Raw genomic sequence first — 24,017 nt, forward strand, 5'->3', positions numbered from 1 at the left:
ATGAGCCGGTTCCGACTAGATGGCACCTGACAACAACAACAACATGCTATCAGAAATAGGTAGGGAACCACAAAGCTGGTGGGAGAGGTCCAGCCTCCTTCTTTGGAAAACCACAGGTCTCCACCCCATTACGCATTGGCCCCGCCCATTATATCTTCTGCGCCTGCGCACTCTCCGAGGCATTCCTCTCTTCATAGGCTATTCGTGGTTCGTCACGCGCAGGCGTAGTGGTATCCCTTGTGTGCTCGGTCCCGCTGAACTGAGGCAAGTATTTCTCAAAGCTCGGCGGCTTCCACCAATTCTCCACGTTTGTTTCCACAGCGCACACGCCATGGGCAAGAGCCGGACGAAACGCTTCAAGAGACCTCAGTTCTCCCCTACGGGCGACTGTCAGGCAGAGGCTGCGAATGCGACTGAGGCAGAGGAGGCCGATGGGCCGGTGGCGGAGCTGCTAGAGAAGGTGAGGCAAGAGACGCGGCCAGCCTTTGGTAAGCCGGGGAGTGTCGGGTTTTATGCGGTCACAGTGTCCAGCAGTTCCTTAGTCGCGCTGCGCGTGCGCGTTTCTAGTCCCTGATCCTTCCGCAGCTCCAGCACCCGAGCGCGGAGGTCCGCGAGTGCGCCTGCGCGGGATTGGCCCGGCTAGTTCAGCACCAGCCAGTCTTCCAGGTCTTTGCGCGCCAGGACGCTGTGCGCCAGCTAGGACCATTGCTTCTCGATCCCAGCCTGGCAGTGAGGGAAACGGCGGCCGGTACGCTCAGGTGAGTTGGAGATGGGGAGTAGGGAGGTGGAGAGCCCGAGGCGTGAGATGCTCCGTGGTGCGCCCCTAACCTCCCCCGGGCCTCATACCCCGGCAAGAGCATCCTTCCTTCAGTGAATTGTCTCATTTCATCCTCACTGCAGTAGTGGGAGCTAGGCCTTTCTGGCAGGACTCGGGAGAGTTCTTAATTACCTATCGAGTTAGCTCACGTTTTGAGAGAGAAGATTTGAAATAAGACACTTGCACTTTAGAGGATTCCTTGATCCCCTGGATCACATGCATACCATATCAACCTGCTGCTTCCCCTGCTACAGCCGTCTGCCAACGCATCTGCACCCTCAAATGTGAGAGCGGTTCTTAGCCTTTCCTTGCCCTAGAAGCCTGAATAGAGTCCTGTGATTGCTTTTAACTGTTTGATATACTTATGCTTGCGTGTATACTGTAGGCCAGTATATGTGCCAGGAATTATTAGGTGCCGGTGATTTAGAACTGAGCAAGACAGACAGCATCCCTGTTTTCACAGAACCTGTGATGATGAGGCAGTCAACAGGCATATATAACACAATACTAGATAGTGAGAAGTGCTGTGGAGCAGTAGAGTATGATGAGTAGGTGTTGGGAAGTTACTTTAAATAGGATACACTCCAGAAGACATTTGAGCCTGAAGGATAAGAGAGCCAGACTTAGGAAAACATGAAGAAGAATATTTCTGACACAGGGAACAGCAGGACCAAAGGAATGAAGGAGCAGAAAAGGGTGTCTCATGGTCAAAGAACCAGAAAGGTTTCTGTGATTGAGTTAAAGTTGGGAACAGGGAATTATAGGAGTTGGGGCTGGAGAGCTGGGCAAGGACTCAGATGATGTAGATTCAGAGGACTAGGCAGTGGAGTGACACCTAATTAACATTTTTAAAAAAGGTTACTCTAGTGACTGTGCAGAGAATGAATTGTAAAGGGGGCAAGAGTATAAGTAAATATTTGTAGATCTTAACATAATTTTCTATTTACTATTTATGTTTCCTTCAGTGGTTTAGCAGATATATATTGCATGCCTTCTGTGTGCCAGGAACTGTGTTCAGCACTCTCTGTGTGATAGTAAGCAAGATAAGAGTATTGGGTAGTCTAATGACAGAAAGGCATTAGCCAAATAATCACATCTGAGTGTAATTGCAATTAATGATAATTACAGAGGATGCTGGGAGTATAAGGAAGAAAATCCTGGGGTTGTGTTGAGATGAGAGCTGAGGGATGAGAGAGTTGGGTTAACTATTAGATGGAGGGGAGTAGAAATCCTTCTACTATTGGGCAGGAAATGACCTCCTGGTGTGGTACTGTAAGATAAGCACTGAACCCCAGAGTTAGTGATTCAAACTCACCAGCTGCTCCTAGGAAACCCTTTGGGTTGCTGTGAGTTGGAATCAGTTACATGGTACCGAACAACAGCAACAACACCAATCATAGATACTCTGGGAACTCCTGGAAGATTGTGGAGCATCTGATTTATCTTTGTATCCTTATTGCCTAGCACACTGCTCTGTACTAAGAAGGCAAACAGTGTTTTTTCAATTAAAGTTGAATATAGCCAGGACTGTTTCAGAAGGTATCATTCTCAGTAACTTGACCTTGAGAGTTTAATTCGTGGAAAAGTCCCCTCCTACTTCCATTTCCTATAGATATGCAGCTGTGTATGGTCTCAGACTTTCTCTTTAGACCTTTGTTGTTATATGACAGTCATTAGTTTGCATCTTACAGAACCTGATTCAGCCCCTTCCAAAAATAAGTGGATTTCCTCTGTGAAACCTTCAGTATGGTTAAAAATAGAAATAAGTTTGAGAGTTTGATGGTGTTTTGTGACGAGCTGAATGTGAAATATATTTTATCTTTTGTAGAAATCTCAGTGCTTGTGGCAGTGTGGATGTTTGTGATGACATGGTGACTAAGGATGTCATGACTCCTCTGGTTGCACTGCTAAAAGAGGTAATGCAGTTTTCAAAAATCTGGATATAGTTTCTAAGTATAGCTTTTTGTGTAAAAAATTTGTATTCTTTTATTTGATTTAGTATTTGATGTTAGCACTTTATCTTCCCTTAAAACATCCCATGGGAAAATAATTTCTTTTCTTGGAAACATTGATTTACTTTGGTTTTTATGCCAGTTTCTATAATTTTGTTCCCGTTAACCTTTATTGAGGAGTCCTAGTGTGGCGCTGTGGGTTAATGTGCTGGACTTTGCTGGTTTGAACCGCAAGGTCAGTGGCTCAGGCTCATCAGCTGCTCCTCGGAAACCCTACACAGGGTCGCTATGGATCAGAACCAACTTGTAGGAACTTAACAACAACAACAGCCTCTGTTGAGAAAGACCCTCCTGAAACTAATTCCTTGAAGCTTTAAACTTCATATAATGAAAGTCAATACTGTTAATTGATTGATTACTTATACATCAGGTATTGTCTGGTGTTTTATGTATTATTTAATCTCTACAGTTGTATTATTCCCGTTTTACAAATGAGAAAGTTGAGGCACACATTAGGAACTTGCCATGAAGATTAAGTTCTCATAATTAATATCACACCAGTCTTATTCCTGATGTGTTCAGGGGTCAAGGAGCTCTTTCTCTGGTGTGTCTATGGCCCTTTATTCTTCATTGATGATTAATTTTCACTTCAGGCTATGTTGTTGTTAAGTTCTCCTGAGTTGATGTCTACTCATAAAAGACCCTGTATAAGGTTTCTAAGGAGCAGTTGGTAAGTTTGAGCCACCAACCTTGTGGTTAGCAATTCAGTGCTGTTCTGCAGTGACACACCAGGACTCCACCCCTCTTGGTGGTGGTGGTGGTGGTGGTTGTGTGCCGTGGAGTTGATTCCGACTCATACCGACCCTGTGTAGGGTTTCCAAGGCTGTAAATCTTTACAGGAGCAGAAAGCCTCATCTTTCTCCCGAGGAACAGCTGGTAGTTTCGAACCGCTGACCTTGCGGTTCACAGCCAGATTCGTAACCATTATACTACCAGAGTTCCTAAGGTATCTCCTCTTGTTAGGGTACCTTTTAAAAAGAAAAAGAATACTTTTTGTGTCATGGGAAAAAGTATTTTTTCAGATTTAACAAATCTCAGATTTGTTAACAAAAAAGAATGCTTTTTGTGTCATGGGAAAAAGCATTTTTCAGATTTAACAAATCTCAGATTTGTTAACAAAACTCAAGTAGACATCCTGCCAAATCACTGAATCTTCAGTTCCATTGAAGTTTATGGGAGTGCTAAAACAACAGTAAAAGATGGATCAGGCATCAAAGACTTCAAAGATAAATTCAAGGCAGAGATGTCAGGTTAGAAGATTATGATGACTGTGTTTTGAGATTCGAAAATTATGATAGATTTTCTTGAAGGACACAGAGCAATCATAAGGGCTTCTTAAGACGTTTTAAGAATATTGAAACCTGCATCAGTGAGAAAAAAGCCCAAGAAGGTTTTGCCGAGGAGTTTTTTCCCATCCCAACAATGCACCTATTTTTTCAAGGGTAACAAGAACTGTTCTATGAGAATGTTGTTGTGGCACCTTGCCCCATCCACCCTACAGTCCTGATCTTGCCCCTTCAGACTGTTTTGTTTTTTTGTTCCTCACACTCAAGGAACATTTAAAAGGAACAATTTGAGTCTGTTGGGGAAGCCTAAACTGCCATTTTGATATAGTGTAAATTGAAGAGTGTAGGATTCTCAGTGGAAAGGTTGTTGTTAAATGCTATCAAGTTGATTCCCACTTATAGTGACCCTATGTAGGGTTTCCGAGGAACGGCTGGTGAGCTTGAATAGCTGACTTTGCATTTCAAACTAACCTTGCAGCCCAGTGCATTAATCTGCAGGACCACACTAGGACTCCGTAGATACATCCTGGATGGAGGCTCTATTGAGAAACAATAGCTTCATATTTTGATATTTTTGTTTAGTAAGGAGCTCTGGTAGCGTATTGGTTATGAATTGGGCTGCTAACATCAGGGTTAGCAGTTCAAAACTACCCCCTGTTCCATGGGAGAAAGATGAGGCTTTCTGCTCCCGTAAAGATTTGTAGCCTCGGAAACCCTGTATAAGGGTTGCTATGAGTTGGAACTGACTCCACGGCATGTAAAACAACAACAAAGGTTTCTGTGATTTTGTAGCAATGCTTCTTGACTTACCATTGTATAATGTAAAGCCTTATACATAGAAGGTGCTATATAGATGTTTGTTGTTGGGTAGATTCTAATTCACGTGGCAGAAGTAGAATAGTTTCCATAGGGTTTCTTGGCTATAATCTTTATAGGAACAGATTGTCAGGTCTTTTATCCTACAGAGAAGTTGGTAGGTTTGAACCACTGACCTTTTAGTTAGATAAAATGCCTTTACTGATTTTTACATTTTTACTAAAAGTATAAAGTACCTTATATCCAGTTTGCACAATGACTGGGAACCTTTCTTGTATATAGCTTTTGCCCCGAGGGGAGTAGTTATTGTAACTGCACTGCTTATGAGATGTTGATTGACTTGTTAACTGTAAATTACAGTGTTTATTTCTTGTGATTTTTCACCATCATTAGGCTTTTTGTTTAATTGTTCTTTTGAATCAGAATGCTAATGATAATGTTTGATTTCAGTGTAGTGCTGTACTGGATTCAAATGAGATGTCGTCACAGGAAAAAAAAGACCAGAACAGGAATACTGTTGAGAACATAGCCAATGAAGCTGTGAACGTGCTGTGGAATATATGGTAAGCTGCTTTTCAAACACAGCATCTTGCTACCATACTACTCAGGCTGCTGGTGTTTCTGTTAAACTACATGGACATCCATTCCCTTTGATAGTACTGGAAATCCTACATAATACTGGGCAAGAGATAATATTGGGTGATCTAACATCACCCCTCTTTCCCAAGTCCTTTCCCTCATAGCATCACAACATTGTGTTTGTGTGTGTGTGCATGTTTGACATCTCTTCTCTCCAGTCATTGCTACTGACTAAATGAGATGAATCATGCCACTTAGTGCACCCTGTTTTCCTCCACCTTCCACATTCTGTAAGCCACAGTTGCATTAAAGCTGGTCAGGTCTCAGTGCAATGGCTGCCTTGGTTCGGGATCTGAAGAAATGTTGACCTCAAGCCTTGACTGGTGCTTTACTTCTCTATTCTGGTAGTTACCACTTGACAGGAAAGCAAATACATGTTTCCTTGGCCCAGTAGGAAGAAGGAGCCAAGCTTGGACCACTGTCTGTTTCATGGTGGTAGCAATGGTTGGGGTGGGGTGGACATGCTGCTAGGAATATAAACTAGAGACAGCCTGAAATTGTATCCCTCTGTTCCATTTTATGGAGTCCTGGTGTGGTGCTGCAGGATAATGAGCAGGCCCACAAGTTCAGTTTGAATGGCAAGGTCGGTGGTTCAAATCCACCAGCTGCTCCTTGGAAACCCTATACAGGGTCGCTATGGGTCGGAACTGACTTGACTGCACTTAAGCAACAACAAATTCCATTTTATGGCCTACATTGCTAGCAAAATATTCTGTCATAGTTCCTTATTTTCAGTCACAGTAGTAATTATAACTTCTGACCTAAAGTCACAGGAATTTTTTAAAATGCAAGATTGAGTAGGATCTTAAAAAGCTACCTACCCAACAATCTGAGCTTGTCTAGGATCTTGTTTAAAACTGTATAACACTCCACCAGAGAAATTGGAGATCAGATACTAGAAAATGACATCTAAACAAACTGGTGGATGCAGTTTTTCTGTTGTACCTATCTGATAACTTTAACTTTTATACAGTATTCAATTTGGAAATTAAAAAAAAAAAAAAAATTATTTGAAAAGAATCTGAGTATACTGAGTGTACCTCCAAAGTGATATCTCTTTCTTTAATGCCTATGACCCCCATTTGCATAATTTAGTTGTCATAGCTCTTATTTTGTTTTATGCATTTTTCCTTTATACATACCATATCTTATGCATTAAACGGAGTTTTTCAAGGGTAGGTTCCTAGCAATATTTCAGTAACTAGATAGATAGTAGTTATCTTTTGATAGGATTGAATTTAATAACTTAATTGTGTTAGCTATTAAATCATATTTATAATTGGTATGCATTATACCTTTCTCTGGAAACATGAATATTTATAATTAGCTCTGTTTATTCTGTTTAGTGTGTGTATTTACTAATAACATTGATAGACTTTCCAAATTTTAAAAAAATAATATAATTTCAAAAATAATTACTACAGTAATTTCTCTATTGCAGATTAAATAGTGGTCTACAAGGAAAGTGTAATGTTACTGTCATTCAAGTTTTGCTGTTTTCTGTGATAAATATTATGTTGTTAAGTGCCATTTAATCAATTCTGACTCATAATGACCCTGTTTAGGGTTTCCGAGGAGCAGCTGGTGGATTTGAACCATTGACCTTGTGGTTCGTAGTCCAGTGCTAATCCTACAGCACTTTTATCCTTACTTTGGCACATTATTATTGTGGTATGGTGGAAAGAATAGGCTGGACCCAAGGACCTGGGTACTAATCTTATTGTTAAGTGTGATTGAGTTGGTTCTGACCCATAGCAACCCTGTATAGGGTTTCTGAGGAGTGCAATTGAGTGCTTATCCTACACCATGACTCTAGGTACTGGATTTAGTTCTATCATTAACAAAATTCATCATCTTTGGACAGATTACTTTACATTTTAGGGCCTTGGTTTCTTTATCTATGAAATGGGGAGTTGAATTAAATGATTGCTAAGATCTTTTCTAGCTCAGTCTATAAGTACCATAAGTTAAACACATTAACTCACAAGTTCCAGTGTGCTTGAAATAAAATATATAGTGAATGTGAATAGACGTTGATTTCGACATTGGGGTGGGTATTTGACTCCGATTCTTTGGTTCTATAAAGAATCTAATTTATTTTTATGATGGGTTTCTGTGATTGATTTTTGAATGTTAAAATGTGACTAGTAAAACTTTTTTTCCCCCCTTTAATTCAGTGAATGCAGTAGTAGAGCACTATCTATATTCAACAAAGAAGGGTGTTTGGAGATTATATTAAAATATTTAAGTAGGTTTTCCACCAATATTGACCTGGCTATTTCAGTAGGTAAGTGAAGAAAAGATGATAATTTATTAAGTGTGTGTATCCTTATTAAACATTTTTATTCAGATATAGCATGTTTATTCTATAGGAATGATATATTTCTCATTGTTTATAAATGTGTAGCTAAAGAGTTTCTTCTCTTTTAAAATCTGTGATGAATGCTTTGCTTACTCATACTGTTTTCACTGAGAAAGGAAGAAAACATGTGAGCATATGTGGTTTCTAGCCCACTACTGTTTTCAGAAGCTTAAATCTTTAAATTCTTGACATTTTCAGCTCCACTTAGTATGAAACAGTAACCTATAACTAGCAGGACTTTGAGCTAAAGTTAATTGGAATCTAGACTTACTTAAATGTCTCATACCTTATAGTATCTTATACTTCCAGCAGAAAGCTGATAATTTCTCTGTGTTTTTAAGAGAGGAGAATAAGTGATTGAAATTTCACTTAGGCCTACTTCCCTCCTGTGGGTCATAGAAAACAAACTCAAGTAATCTGTTGTTTTGGTTCCCACCCTTCTCTGTATTGAGTTAGAGAGCCATTGGGAGCCCTTAGATAAGCAGAGGGAGGAGGCAGAAATCAGACTGAGTGAGCGATCAACAGAATTCTGTGTGGAATTATAATTGATGAATGTTGTTAAACTGTCATCAAATTAGTTCTGACTCAGAGTGACCCTGTATAGGGTTTCCAAGGAGCAGCTGGTGAATTTGAACCACTGACCTTGTTCAAACCAACTTTGCGGTCGAGTGCTTACCCTATAGTGCCATACCAGGACTCCAATTGATGAATTATAGTATTTTTCTCTAACCATCATAGTAGCAGTTATCCTGTTGCCTTTTTGTTTCTCCTGGCAAGGACAAAATATATTCTCCTTACTGTTGTTTTTCTTGGCTCTAATGGATACATTTAAGGGAAGAGGAAAGGCAAAAAAAAAAAAATGGAATAAATAGTACTGGAGAAAACTCAAAATCAATTTCTTAAATGGAATCTTGACAGTCAGGATATATATGTAAATATAGATTTTAAAGGTGGTTGTGGATAAAAACCAAAAAACAAAAACAAAAACCCATTGCCACTGAGTTGATTCTAGCTCCTAACCTCTCTCTATAGTATTTCCAAGGCCCTAAGTCTTTACAGGAGCAGAAAGCCTTATCTTTCTCCTGAGGAGCAGCTGATGGGTTTGAACTGCCAACCTTGTGGTTAGCAGTGCATTGTTTATCCTATAGCCCAACCAGGGCTCCTATGAAGTTGATAATGATTGTTAAGTGCTGTTGAATTGATTCCATTCATAGTGACCCTGTATAGGGTTTCCCAGGAGTGTCTGGTGACAGGACTTTAATCTTGGAACTGTTTTTGTAAAAGAATTTTAGAAAAGTTAGCTCATAGCTTTTGAAAGAAAAACTTCATTTCTATTTCTTCTAAATCACTACTATTTCTCTGACTTGTAATTTTAGTTATTTTTTAATGTGTGTTTTTCCCCTCATGAACTTTGAAAAATGGATTGTGGTCATTTTACATTGTATAATAGTGTTTCCATTTGCATTTAGTTAGAAATATGATTTACTTAACAAATGTAAAGTAACTTGTTTTGAAAGTCAAGCAAGGCTTAAATATAGTAAAGTGAATATATGATGTTGCATCCTGTATCTTAATATAGCTTGTTTGAACTTGTATTTTCTTTTTCTTTTTTTTTTAAACTGTAATACATATAAGGGGAATTTAAAAAGTTCATGGCAAATAGAATTGAAAGATAAAGGCATTTTTCCATGAGTACTTTGAAGCCCCCCTTTCATATAGGTAGCAAAACATTTGCCATTGCAACAGTCTTCACATGTGCAGTTCACTGACATTAAATATAGTCATCATACTCAGCTGTTACCATTATTGCATTGTCTTTTCATGGTAGTAATCACAACTTATATTAACTTTTTGCCAAAGTGAATTTCAGTTGGCTCTTAATGAAAGAAAATATTATATTCAGTTATATACAAAAGTATTCTGAGAATTAATCTCAATTATACCAGTAGTACATCTTTTGACTAATTTGATGGATGAGATCTATTTTGTGATATTTCGAACTAGAATCAAGTATTTCACAGAAAACAAACCTGGGCTTCCACTTATTTTTATATTTTTAGTGAATTATTTCTAATATCTAGATTGTAATCATTGCCCTGTTTTGTTTTGAGGAAAGGAGTTAAGTGCTGAATAACTCCTTTTCTCAAAAATGCTGTCATTATTAATATTTTACTCATTTCTGAATTTGCTTATGTTTTTATGTAAACATAAGTTTTTTTTTTCTTTAGAACTATTGCTCCATCAGAAATAACCCCAACTTTTAAGGCCATACTGAATTTAAAGGAAGCTAGAATGTCTCAAAATCTAGGGATTGTTATCTACAACAGATTTACTCAGAGTGTGGCCCATGGTATAGATATGGTGGTCCACAGACTATTTGCTACTGGTCCATGATAAGTACAGAAATTGAAGATAAGCCTTTATGAACTTTTATAGTAATTTGTAGGGGATTTGTTAAGTACCATTGAGTCAGTTCTGACTCATGGTGACCCTGTATAGCGTTTCTGACATAAATCTTTGCAGGAGCAGAATTCCTCATCTTTCTCCTGTGGAGTGGCTGGTGAGCTTGAACTGCTGACCTTGTGGTTCGCAGTCCAGTGCTTATCCTACAGAACCACCATGCTCCCTATAGGGGAATGGATATATTTTTTAATGTCTTTTGCAGCATTGATAGTTTAAAAAAACCTAATTTGCATGTACCATCCTGTAAGTAAAAAAAATATACATGTCTAAAGTAGCCTGGAGTGGCTCTGTAGGATAAGCACTGGACTGCTAACCACAAGGTCAGAGGTTCAAATCTACCAGACGCTTCTCAGAACCCTGTACAGGGTCATTATGAGTTGTTGTAGAGGTGCAAATGTTTTTTAATGAGTTGTGTTTTATGAATTATCTTCAGAATAATTGTTTTTAAATCCTTAACTTTTGTTTTTTATAGCATATTGTTTGCAGACTGTGACTGAAGAAAATTCAGAGCTACTGAAATCTTTCAATGCTGCAGGATTTCATGTACTAGAATCAGCAATGCTATCACCTTTTAGTTCTATGGAACACATTCTATTAAAGACATTGGTGTCAGGTAAAATTTAACTATAGTACCTTTTTGGCAACTTAAAAAAACACCTCTTTGTTGTGAATTGAATAAAGGTTTACATACAAGATTATCAGCTTTACATTCAAGAAATCATACATTTTGTTTCATCTCCATATTATAATCCCTACCATGCAACAGCAACCCTGCTTCCTCCCTGTGGTTTCTGTTTGCATTCCACTCACCCTTCCTATCCGTTTTCAACTTTGTCCTTAGAAAAATGTTGCCCTTTTGATTTTGAATGATAGCCCATTCTGTGGTGAGTATACCTTGTTGGTATGGTTGTCACCCCATAAACTTGTCTGTGGCTTGGCTGAAGATTGAGCCACGAGGCTGAGTCTTTACCAGACCTGAAGAGTAGTTAAGGGACATAGTCTCAGGTTCCTCCATGTCTTTTTTGCCAGTAAACCTGGGTTTTGAAAATATTAATTTAAATAATTTTGAGTTCCACATTTTCTACCACTCTGTCCAGGATCCTCTAGTATGACCCATTTCAGGGCAGATGGTAGTGGTAAATGGGCACCATCTAGTTCTTCAGAGTTGTGGAGACTGATGTTCACATGTTCCATTAGTTCACTTGGATTCCAAGCCTTTTCAATTCTTACCACTCTTTTTTTTCTGCACCTGGAGACACCAATAGCTGCATCTTACATGGCCAGTCATGAGCTTTCAAGACCCCGCCACTATTCATCCAAGCAGAGTGTAGAACATTGTCTTTATGGACTATATTGTGCCAATTGACCATGGTGCCCCCTGAAACCATGGCCCTGAGCCCCCTAGCCCAGCACACTCATTGCTATAAGGTGCTTGGTAATATCTAGGAAGTTTTCATCATTTTGCCTGCTGTGTGCTCCACCACGTTCCTAATGCATGAAAGGTAATACTTATGTACAAATATCCTCTTTCAAGCTCTTATATATTGTGGGATATATGAATATGTATGTATATATCCCACTCTTCCACTTTTACTCATTCCACTTATGTCTAAATTCCATACACAGCATACACACAGTGTATTTATCACTACTTCTGTGCCCTTTGGAGTCCTGTTGTGGTACTGTGGGTTAATGCACCAGACTGCAAAGCTGTTTGAACTACAAAGTTGGTGGTTCAAGCTCATCAGTTACTCCCTGGAAACCCTATACAGGGTCTCTATGGGTTGGAACCTACTTGACGGCACTTAACAACAACAACATGCCCTTTAGCTGGTGCATATCTCCCTGTACCTTTGCCTATCTTCATTATTATTCTGCCACCTACCTCTTGTGAATTGCCCTCCCCCTTCTTGTATATTGTCCTCCCCCATCACCTGAACTAACAAATGTCTACCCTCTAGCCAGTGAATTACTCTTCCTTCCCTCACACTCTTGATAACCTTCTGCTTAAAAAAACTATGTGGGGACCATGTTTGACTTCCCTGGCTTCATAAGGGGGAAAGAATTAAGGCCAATTTCTATGAAGTGGAGGTCAGACACGCTTCTGCCCTACAACAGTCTTCACCCTGTTGTGACACCAGCCATTCCTCCCACAACAATCTGTTTCGATTCTGGGTTCGATAATCCATTACAGTGGCCAAATAGAATTCATAACAATACTTATGAATATGGAATTTATTAGGAAAGTGAACAGGATACAATTCAGGATCAAAATCAACTCAGGATGCAGCAGTTTTCTACTTGGGAACACCTCTGTCTGCTGTGCTGCAGGCTCACCTCACTCTTGTCTTTGGCCTCTCAGCCATTGATCTCTTTGCCTCTGCTCTGCTCAGGTAAGCTTTGCAGATCTCTTGTTAATGCCTAAAAGGCACATTCTTCAAGCCAGTCTCCTGCCCATAGCACTGAGCTTTACTCAATCCATGGGTCTGCACTGAAGCTGCTCTGTCTCTCCATGCCACTAACTCTGCTGTTGCCTCTGTTGTCACTGTTTTTCTGGATAGGGGTCTCATGTCACTCATGCTCTTCCTTCTTGATGGTCCTGGGATTTTCTATCTCTGCTTCTGAGATGGCTCCTTTAAAACCTAGCTGGAGAGCAAAGCTAACCTATCCCTGTCCTGTGTACCTTACTTGCGTGGTTCCACCAGTCAGTTGTTGGGAAACAGCAAGACTTTGGATAGAAAAGCCATATCAAGTAAATTCTAGGCATCATAGGCCACCCCTGGATTTTTTTTTAAACCATTAAGAAATGTTTCTTTTAGTATGAAAACCTTTTCTTGAGTTTTTACAATAGCCGTTGAATCGCTTCCAACACATAGCGGCCCTATATGGGGTTTCCTAGCAGCAGCTAGTGAGCTTGAACTGCTGACCTTACAGTTCACATGCCTTTGCAGTCTGATGCATTAATCCACAGCACCACACCAGGAGTCCTTTTATAATAGTGGTCTTTTTTACAGGAGTAATAGGAGTCCTTTTACAATAGTGGTCTCAAACAATTTTTGTCCTTTTGTGATTGACTTATATCACACAGCATTATGTTCTCTGGGCTCATCCATGTTATGAGGTGTTTTGCAGATTCATCGTTATTCTTCAGTGTTGCATGGTAATCCATTGTGTGTATGTATTAAAGTTTGTTTATCTATTCTTCCATTATCTTTGTGCCATTGTGAATAGTTCTGCAATGAATATTGGTTTGCATGTATCTACTTGTATCCTGGCTCATATTTCTTGTGGGTGTATACCAAGTAGAGGCATTTTTAGCAACTTTTAACTTGTAGTAATGGGGACTTATATTACAGTCATTTCTTCATTACATCTGGCCCTCGTATAAGTCAGTTCTGTGCTTATATGCATCTGTTGAAGCTTTCAATATTTTAGTGGTGGTGATGGTGGTTATGTACCGTCCTTAATTCAAGCAGTTCTCCATATTTGTGAAGCCTTCTAGACTAGAATTTGACTGCAGTTTAATGAAGAAATAACGTTTACCAGGATCCCCTCTTATTTATATACTTGTGAGCTTAGAAATTGGTTCTGGGGATCCAACACATGGCCAGTTACTTTTCCATAATTTCTTTACCCACAACACATTTTTTCCCCAGATTTTCTGAATACTACGCAGCACTTAATGGTTTGTTGAGTAGTATGTATTTCATATAGTTTCTTCATTTATTTTCCCTTGTTCTTTGGCCTTGAGTAATTTATCTTGACAAGTATTTTTATTTTTGCAGCCATTCTTTTTTTTTTTTTTTTTTTTTAATCTACTTAGTGGTAACTACAGTTGTTTTTTGATTTAAAAAAAAAAAGAGAGAATTTGCTCTCTGATTTGTACATGAAACTTTGGAATTTTGGTATATCCCATTCTACTCTTGGATTATAAGAAACAATATTTCAGGAGAGCAGCTCAGATTAATTTGTCTTTTCAAAAGAAACCTGATCTATGTTGTTTGGTCTCCTGATGGGTAGTATATCAGCGACTAACTCTGTGTGCTAAGGAAGGGAGATGATTTGAAGGATTATAATAAAGGGAGCTGTCTTTTGAGAGATTTTTAATCTTGCAACTGTCTTTAACCAATTTGTGGAAACTGTACTAAGTAAAATATTTCACAGGTAATTCCTTTGTCCTTATGTTCATTTTTCCCAGGCACAGTTTGGAATCTAAAGGACCTTATTCCTTCCAAGAGTCAGGCAGAAGTCATAAATGCGGTACTAAAGATCCTATCTGAAGTTTTGGAAATGGATGCTAGTGAAACGGTTATTCAGATGAAAGTGGCTGAAAGTCAAAGGTTGAAAACTGCTGCAGAGACAGAGGAACTAATAGAAAATGCTAATGGTGATTCTTTGGTTGAAGATGATGAAGTGGGAGAAATTCCTCATAAAAGAAAAGCCAGACAGAAGACTTTCATTTCAGATTTACTTCCAGTAAGTCAGGTTGATGCATTTAAACATGAGTTTATAACACTGTTTTCCTTCATTGGTGTCCTTAGCTTTATAGAAGATATTTACAGCAAAATTAACCATAAAGTGAATTTCAGCAAAAATCAGTCATATTTCATTAAAATATTAGAAGTCTCATTAAAATACTAGAAATCTCCCAAAAGGTGCGAGGGGCATTTTGTCTAAAATGAAATATATAGATTTCAAACATGAGATGATGTTGTTAAGTGTCATTGAGTCTGTTCTGACTCATAGCAACCCTGTATAGGGTTTCCAAGGAGTGGCTGGTAAGTGAATTGTCAGCCTTGCAGTTCAAACTGACTTTGCTTATCCTACACCAGCACCACTTCGGAAATGTGATCATCTCTCCAACTCTTATTATGTGTCCCACTTTGGATACATTGTATCCCAGTCTCTCTTTAAGTTAAAGGAATTTTTACTTTGTTTTTATTGTCTCTTGCATTCTTGTTTCTTTTTTTATTGTACTATGTTTGAGCCCTTTTTTGCAACCACTGTATTAATCCACTTCATTGAGGGTCTCCCTCATTTTTGCTAACCCTCCACTTTATGTCCTTCTCCTGGGACTGTGATCTTTCCTGATGACATGTCCAAATTACGTGAGGTAAAGTCGCACTCTGACTAGCCATTTCCAAATTTTTCTATTACCTTTATCAAAAACTTAATGCCCTCTAAGTAATGACTCCTTTCCATCTCCTGCCTGCTCCTGGTAAATATGAATAAACTTTGATCTTTATGTGTTTTCAATTCTAGATATTTCATATCAGTAGGATCATATGAAGAGGTTTCAAAAAGTTTGTGGAAAAATTCCATTATCTTTTGAATCCATTTTCCTGCAAACTTTTTGAAATCTTTTCATACAGTATTTGTCCTTTTACGACTGATTTATTTCACTCAACATAATGTTTTTAAGGTTCATCCATGTTGTAACATTAGAATTTCATTTCTCTGTATGACTCAATAACACTCTTGTATGTACGTACCATATTTTGTTAATCCATTCATTAAGTACTTTGTCCAGAGTGATTGGTTTGTTTGTCTTTTAATTTTTAAGTGTTCTAAATATTTTCTGAAGAACCCTTTTCAGAGATTTGGTTCCTCCCAAAGTTTTCCTAATCTGTAGGTTATTTCTTCACTTTATTGACAAAGCCCTTTGATGAACTTACTATTTTGATGAAATTTAATTTACCAATGTTGACTTTTGTTGTCATATCAAAGAATCTATTGCTAAATATTAAGTCCCAAAACATTACTCCTATGTTTTCTTTTAAGAGTTTTAATGGTTTTAGTTCTTAACATTGTGGTCACTGGTGCGTTTGGATTAATTTTCACATGAAGTATGGCATATGAGTCCATCTTCATTCTTTTGCGTGTGAAAATCCAGTTGTCCCAGCATCATTTATTAAAGTGATTTTTCTTTCTCCATCCAGTGGTCTAAGTACCTTTGTTGAAAATGAGTTTACTCTAGATATTGTTGTTGTTAAGTGCCTTCGAGTTGGTTCCGACTCATAGCAACCCTGAACAGAGTTTCCGAGGCTGTAAATCTTTACGGGAGCAGAAAGCTTCATCTTTCTCCAGCGGAACAGCTGGTAGTTTCCTACTGCTGACCTTGCGGTTCACAGCCCAATTCGTAACTACTTTGCTACCAGAGCTCCTTTGACTCTAGATATGGGTTCATTACTGACTCTCAGTTTATTCCATTGGTCTGCATATTTATCATTATACCAGTACTGACCTTTTTTTAAAAAATAGTTTTTAATAATTTAACTTTATAGTATGTTTTGAGATGAGAAATGTGACTCTTACTACTTTGATCTTCACATTCTTGTTTCTTATTTTAGTACTTAGCCTTAATAAGTGGTAAGTCAAACTTTCATTTACCTACAGCTGCTGAGCATGGGAGGTTGGGTGATTAGCAGAGCTAATGACAGTTTGTAGTTTTTGTATACTGGTGGTTATACCATATTTGTGCTATTGAGTGTGATGTTGACACAGGGATGAGCTGTCTTAGATCTAGGAATTATTTCAGCCAAACTAGTTAACAGAAAAGTCAGACTTTGGAAAAATATTTCCTTAAGGAGCAGGTGAAATAACAGAAAGATGGTGGGGTCAGTTGGGCTTTATTCATTCAGGTGCTCATTTATTGCACCCCTCTGATGTACCATGCACTGTACTAGCTGCTGAAAAAAAAAACATGGTTAAGACATGTTTCCTTTTTTCATGAACTTCCCGTTTTTAGGGAAGATAGGCATATAAATCATAATTATAATGCCTTTGTGAAGAACAATTAAGGAGCTGTGCACCAATTTCTAAGGAGTTGTTTATATAGAATAGGCTTGTTTAACTTATCCCCGGTAGGAGATGAAACGAAGAGATTGTCAGAGAGGCCTTTTGAACAAAATGCCTGCAATATCTTAAGAATGAGGTAGGTAAGAAAAAGTATGGTGAGGCAACTTAATGTTTACAGAGATCACTTGGGCCAGGGAGAATATAAAGAGGTAGGGAGATCAGTAAAGAGACTACTGAAGTCATTTTGAAGAATGTTAATGAAGTCTGAAATGGAAGACAAGGTAATAATAGCCTCTCATTTTTTTCTACAATTTCAGGAGTAGTCTACCTAAGTCATAAAACAAACTGCATAGTGTTTTAAGCCAATGTCTTAGAATTTTGATAATTTTTTACCTAATAAGAGTTCTTTAAATGGAATATACTTGAAAATCGAGTATTATAGTGCTTTTTGGTGTTCATGAAGTCTGGGGAAGTATAAATCGGTGGTGTTTTAGAGAAATCAGTTGTTTTTTCCTTATAAATATCCATTGGATCCAAAGCGTGTTAAATTCTGGTAGGATGCAGAAATGAGAAGACCATATTCTTGAGTGACTTGAAAATAGCACTAATTATAAAGTGACTTAAAAATAGCACCAATTTTTGTGCAGGGGCGCAGATACTGGAACCCCACATATTGCATCAGACTACACCTGAATTTAGTAAGTTGTAATCAGCTTGACATCCAGTGGGTTTGTTTGGGGTTTTGTTTTTGGTAAAGATGATAAAGGCACAGTTGTGTTTTTTGTCCTCCAAAAGGGATGTTTGTTTAAAAAACAAAGCAAAACCTAGCTCCCTAATTTCTTCAGGAATTCTTAGGAAGGTTAAATTTTAGATATAGACTGGGTTTTTTTCAAATTGATATGTGGAAAGTTGGGGTATGATACATCAGTGCTTTGAGACTCTTTTCCATGTCTTTGCATTGTAACGGTGGATCAGGTCTCAGTTTTTCCAAATAGGTGCAGGCATAGCATGTTTTACTACTCTGCATTCCTGTCAGAGCAGAAAGGGATAGTACAGTTCTACTATCAGGGAACTCATGCCTATGAAATCCCTTACAGAGAAAAGGGGAAACTGGCATTCCCAGATAATTTCCTCCATCTCCATCCTTGCTTCCAGGGTACTTCTAAAGTGAGCAAGAGGAGATATGACCCATGTCTGTCAAGATCAAAATAGGAATTGCCACTGTTTGAAAACTTGATTTTTAATGGTTATTTAGTGATTTACTTTTTTTTTTTTAATTTAAGGTTTTTATTGTGGATTGAGTGAAAGTTTACAGGGCATAGTATCAGTTTTACATTCAACCAAACATGCATCTTGTTTCATTACAATGATTATAATCACCTCCATGTACCATCAGTTAACAGTATTTCTCTCTATCCACTTTAGCTTTTTAAAGAAAAACAAACAAAAAAACCACTCAGGCATATATAATAATTTACATCTCCAAAGGGCACATTCTGTAAGTCTGCATCCTGGCCATCAGCTCTCAGTCCTTCTCTTCTTAGTCCATGAATCTAGAGTCCTCAGCCACTCCCCCTCTCCATGCCCCCATCTCGTCTCTGTCTCCATCTGTGGTGCTGCTGCTTCTCTGGATAAGGTCCTGCATTCTGCTTGTGCGTTCCTCTCTTTATGGTCCTGGGTCCTCTGTTTCAGGACTGTAAGATTAACCACTCCCCTTTTTTTGTTACAAAACTTCTACCTTTACAATTGTGACAGTCACAATTAGTCATGATAACAATTATTCACTATTGAATCTTACGAATCTTAACCCCATCTCTTTTCACCAGACCCATCTATACAAGGTGACAGCTATTCAGTGGGGACTCTTTCTTTCCTCCCATACTCTTAAACTAAACTCCCTCTTGAAACCTTGTGCCAGTCACTTGGTGCCTATATTGCCCCCTCATTTTAGGTATCCAATGTCTAAGTTGCCCATCCCTATCTACCCTGTGTACAGAGGGGATAGCATTGATACTAGATGTGAAGACTCTTTCCCTCTCTGTTGGTATTTAAAGTAAGTAAAGGTCAGGTTCATCAAACAGAAGCAATTTACCCTTGTTTCCTTTATCAAAAAAAAACAACAAACAAAACTTTTTATTTCTTTCTTTTCAGTCTTCCTCTAGTCGAGTTCTGATTATCTAGCCATCTTGTTGTTGTTGTTGTTGTTAAGTGCCATCGAGTCGGGTCCGACCCATAGCGACCCTGTACAGGGTTTCCGAGGGTGTAAATCTTTACGGGAGTAGAAAGCCTCATCTTTCTCCCGCGGAGCGGCTGGTAGTTTCGAACCGCTGACCTTAAGGTTCGCAGCCCGATTCGTAACCACTACGCTACCAGAGCTCTAGGTCAAAAGGGTACTGTATGCAAGTTTGGATGTTATTGTGCATCTCCCCTCACTTCCTATTAGCTGGATGCTTCACTCTCAGCACTAGCCCTATGGGGCTATGTCCTTGTCCATGGGCTCAAGTGTCCTCAAGTCTCACCACACTTTGGACCAACCAGCCCTTCCTCTTCTCTCTCTCATCCCCAGGTAAACAGGATTCAATGTACTTGGGTTGAGCTCAGCCCATTTCTTCATTGATGCCTTCCTGCCTCTTCCACTCACCAGTAAACCAGTGTGGTATCCGGAAAGCTTACATGCTTGTTTGTGTATTCCCTTTGAGTTTCTGTCTTAGAGGGGAGTTTGTCCTGAAGGCACTTAATTGCTAGCTAGCCTTGATATCCTTCCTGGTGAACAGCCTGCTTATTCTTTTAGTAGTCAGTCATGCTGACATTTTTGTTTTGGGTTTTTCCTGATGATCTTTCTTTGAAGATGTATCTTCTGTCACTGTAGCTGTTCCAGTCTGCTTGTCATTTCTAGTGGGAATGTCCCACCTCATAAGGTTCTGAATGGGACTCAGGATTCCACCTAAGGTCCTATACTCTGTAAAGGCTTTGCACAAGGCCTATTGCACTGGGCAAGTTGTAGAACCCCTTTTAGGTATTCCAATCAGTTGGAGGCTGAAGGCGGGCTTACAAGTTTTCTCTAATCGTGTTTCCCAGCATTCCTTTCTATCCCACTCAAGTGTCTATTTTGCAGTAGTAGGCAAGGGGAACTAATATTCATAAAGCAGTCAAGCTACACCTAGATCCCTGTATCCCAGAGCCTTGTTGTTCCAAGGTTGAATATGCATCCCTCTGTCCCACTAGGCCATACAAACCTGTCTCCGTGTTCCTCTATCTATCTTGTTCTTGTGCCTCCTCTCCACTTCTTGTATTGCCCTCCCCAACACCCAAAGTAAACCCCACCACCCCAACCCCATGGTGGTTACCTTATATTCCATTAGTTTTACTCCCATTTAAGATAGTCTATTTTATCCTGTAATCTACATGAACTTCTCACCACCTGAATCTCTGTTCCTCTGTGTTTATCTTCTTTCACATTGTGATTGTTTTGATCATAGACTGACCTCCCAGACCCTCTGTTCTTATAGTTTTATTCTGTTCTTGACTCTTCTGTTTGCCGATAGAGTTCAGGGTGATGCTGCCATGTACGTCATTCTGTAGTTGTTGTCTGTTCTTGTTGGTTCTCAGCCCACAAAAGTTCTTTTAGGATGTTTTTCATAGCAGGGTTGGCTTTGGCAAAATCCCTTAGCTTCTCTTTGTCCTGGAATGCTTTAATTACACCATCATATTTGATTGACAGCTTTGCTGGGTAGAGGATTCTTGGGTGGCAGTTTTTTCCTTTCAGGGTTTTATATATGTCTGCCCATTGCTTTCTTGCCTGCATGGTTTCTGTTGAGAAATCGAGCTTAATCTGATTTGCTTGCCTTTGTATGTTATAGTTCTCTTTTCCCTAGCTGCTTTCAAGATCCTTTCCTTATCTTTGATTTTGGAGAGCTTGATTATTATATGTCTTGGTGATTGTCTTTTAGGGTCTATCCATCATGGGGTTCGTTGAGTTTCTTGATTGCTTATCTTTTCACTTTTCTGGATATTAGGAATATTTACTTCCAGAAGCTCTTCAACTATCTCCTCTGTGGACTTGTGTGATTGTTCCTGTTCTAGAATGCCAGTAATTCTTACGTTATTCCTCTTTATGTTGTCCAACATGAAGCTTAGGCCTTCTTCAGATTTTTAAATCCTTTTTTGTATTTGCTCTTCTATCTTAGTAGTGTTGAGGGATTTATCTTTTAGCTCACTAGTTCTGGCTTCTATCTCTTCAATCCTACTCCTTTGCCCTCTCAGTGTATTGTCTATTTCTGATAATATTATATATATTATATTATAATATATGATAATATATATATTATCAGAATATCCTATATTCTGATAATATTAATAATATTCTATTATTAATTGTTTGGACCTCTTTCTGTAGGTTTTGAATTGTTTCCAATGTTGTATCTATTTTATTTGATTGTTCCTGTAGCACTTTCCTGACTTCTGCCTTATTTTTCTCAACTCCATTGTGTAGTGTTTTGATACATTTTATAACCTTTTTTTCTGAATTCCTTCTCCAGCATTTCTAAAGCCTGCCCATCTTTCAGTATGGAGTGTAGGTCTCCTTCCAGCTCATTTGCCTCAGTCACTTTAACTTATTTCTGGACATGTGCAGATATGGTTATCTGCTTCTGTTTTTTAGGCATATTCAGGGTTATCTGGGGCCTTAATACTTAGATGGGTATGTATTTTGGTATTTTTTATGCTTTCTGAATGCCTCCAGGTAGATGTGATCAGGAAATGGGCTTCCCTTTTCACTCTTCTTCTTGAGAAATTTCAAGATGCTACTGTTAGCCATTGTGACAAAACTTAGGATTTAATTTTTGGCCTGTTTCCTTTTTTGTCTGCCTGTCCTGCTCCACAATTCCTGTTCAGAACTTTTTTCTAGTTATAAACAGTTCAGGACCGGCTGTGGCCGTTTGGTTTTAAGTGGAAATTGTCTCTTTAAATTTCAAAGAGATCTGTGCGCATGCATAGTAGAACCCTCCGAGGGTGGGGCTGGGAGGCCCAGTAACTCAGGCACCCCTACAGTTACTAGAATAGAGGTGCGCAGACAGCAAAGGACCAATGAATAGATACCAAAAGAAAAGAATGTGCACACCTTTGTCTCCGCGGTTCTGTCAGGTGCCTGTGGCTGCTCTGATCCTTCCCCATCTTGGTCTCACCCAAGATGGTGGCTCCTGGAGCAGCTGAGCATCTTGAATTAGAAATCAATGGATTTCTTGCTTCTGCCACAAATTCCCCCAACTGTAAGCCTTCCAACCTTCTAAATATTCCTTTATATGTGGTTCAGAGTTTTGGGTCCATACCCTGTATTTTGTGTTGCTGTTGACAGAGCTCCTTACTGTACTTCCACCTGATCCGTCATCTTGTTTGTTCTGTGAGTTACTTCCTTAAGCCTTCTTTTAAAATGGAATTTTGGTGCTTATGAAATGAAATGTTTTCTAGAAGTTCTAATAGCAAAATCTTATTTTTTGAAGTCCTGTTAACGTAATTGAGTATACTGAATGTGTAACATGCTGGTTAGTCAGCTAGTGTTGCAGCTGCTAGACATCATGCTGATATGTGCCAGAATTGCAAGGTTGTTGTTTGCTGTGGTCCTTCACACAGCTTAACAGCTGTGTGTGGCCTGTGCAGGAGTCCTTTAGAATCAAAACCTATTATTGTATCATTTAAGTTAAGAAGGTATAACCCCAAATATGTAAGATAGAGAAGTTCAAACTAGGACTGTTTCGTTTTTATAGCATATGTAAAAGTAGAGTCATCCTTGTCAACTTTCAAAAGTACCTATTATCCATTTATGGTCCACTTTATTTCCTATATTCCTTTATGCCTTGATCTATTCTCTTCTTTCTCTACTAAGTATTTTAAAACAAATCTCAGATCATATAGCATTTTATCACAGCAGATAAAATGCTATAACATAAAACAACATGTTTTTTAATGTTAGTTTGACAATAAGAAGGAAATACTCTGAGTAGGAGAGTTTCATAAACAGCCTTTTAAGCCAGATCTTCATACATTTTTTTTAAGTGGATAAAAACACAGCAACATGTCTTATTTAGCTCTGAGTCTTCTCTAATAAGTATTTGTTTAATTGACTATATGTGCACACAAAGTAAATGGGAATGAGTTTTATGTGCCTTCTTTTTTCAAAGAACACAGTTCAAACTTACAGTTAAATTGTTGCACCAAGAAGTTACTGTCAAGTTTATAAATAAGTGTGAACATTCTAGAGTGGAAAATGGAACCATCACAGGATTTGTAGATGTGTTTTTAACCATCTGACCCAGTAAATCTAAGAAAATAAAATAGTCTAATAATCTAAAATACTCTATAATAATAAAATGCTGAGCAATTATTATACATCATTTAATGAGGCCTTAAATAACACAACTAGAAAATTGTTGAAATTTGGAAACAGATAAAATATATGAAAAAAAATTCATTTTAGCTCTGTTGCTGCTGTTATGTTCCATGGAATCAATTACAACTTACAGCAAGCTGTGTATATGGTTTCCAAGGAGCGACTGGTGGGTTTGAACTGCTGACCTTGTGGTTAGCAGTCCAGCGCCTTTTAATCTCACTCTTTTTTTTTAATGTTTTATTGTGAATTATATGATAGTTTACATGGGAGAACTTCAGTGTTACATTCATTCCATCGAATATCATCTCACTGCCATGGTTCCAATCCCCTCCATGCATCCTCAGCCACCCAAAGGGTATATCCCAGAAACCTGCCCCCTACACTTCTCCCTCCTCCCCCCAGTTTTTGGCCCACAGTCCCTTTCCCTCTCTGGGTCCAA

The 24,017-nt window shown here is 38.7% G+C and overlaps 1 protein-coding gene across 1 annotated transcript in view; it reads left to right on the forward strand.

Moving 5' to 3' along the window:
* The first annotated feature begins 331 nt into the window (after window positions 1-331).
* Window positions 332-24,017, forward strand: part of HEATR3 (HEAT repeat containing 3) — a 107,613-nt gene continuing 83,927 nt past the window's right edge. Inside the window, exons 1-7 of the mRNA XM_006874385.1 lie at window positions 332-460; window positions 586-758; window positions 2,646-2,733; window positions 5,382-5,494; window positions 7,748-7,857; window positions 10,868-11,008; window positions 14,594-14,871. Coding sequence (XP_006874447.1) covers window positions 332-460; window positions 586-758; window positions 2,646-2,733; window positions 5,382-5,494; window positions 7,748-7,857; window positions 10,868-11,008; window positions 14,594-14,871 — 1,032 coding nt within the window. The remainder of the gene's footprint in view (window positions 461-585; window positions 759-2,645; window positions 2,734-5,381; window positions 5,495-7,747; window positions 7,858-10,867; window positions 11,009-14,593; window positions 14,872-24,017) is intronic.

This window comes from Chrysochloris asiatica, unplaced genomic scaffold (assembly GCF_000296735.1).
Source record: "Chrysochloris asiatica unplaced genomic scaffold, ChrAsi1.0 scaffold00273, whole genome shotgun sequence".
Classification (NCBI taxonomy): domain Eukaryota; kingdom Metazoa; phylum Chordata; class Mammalia; order Afrosoricida; family Chrysochloridae; genus Chrysochloris; species Chrysochloris asiatica.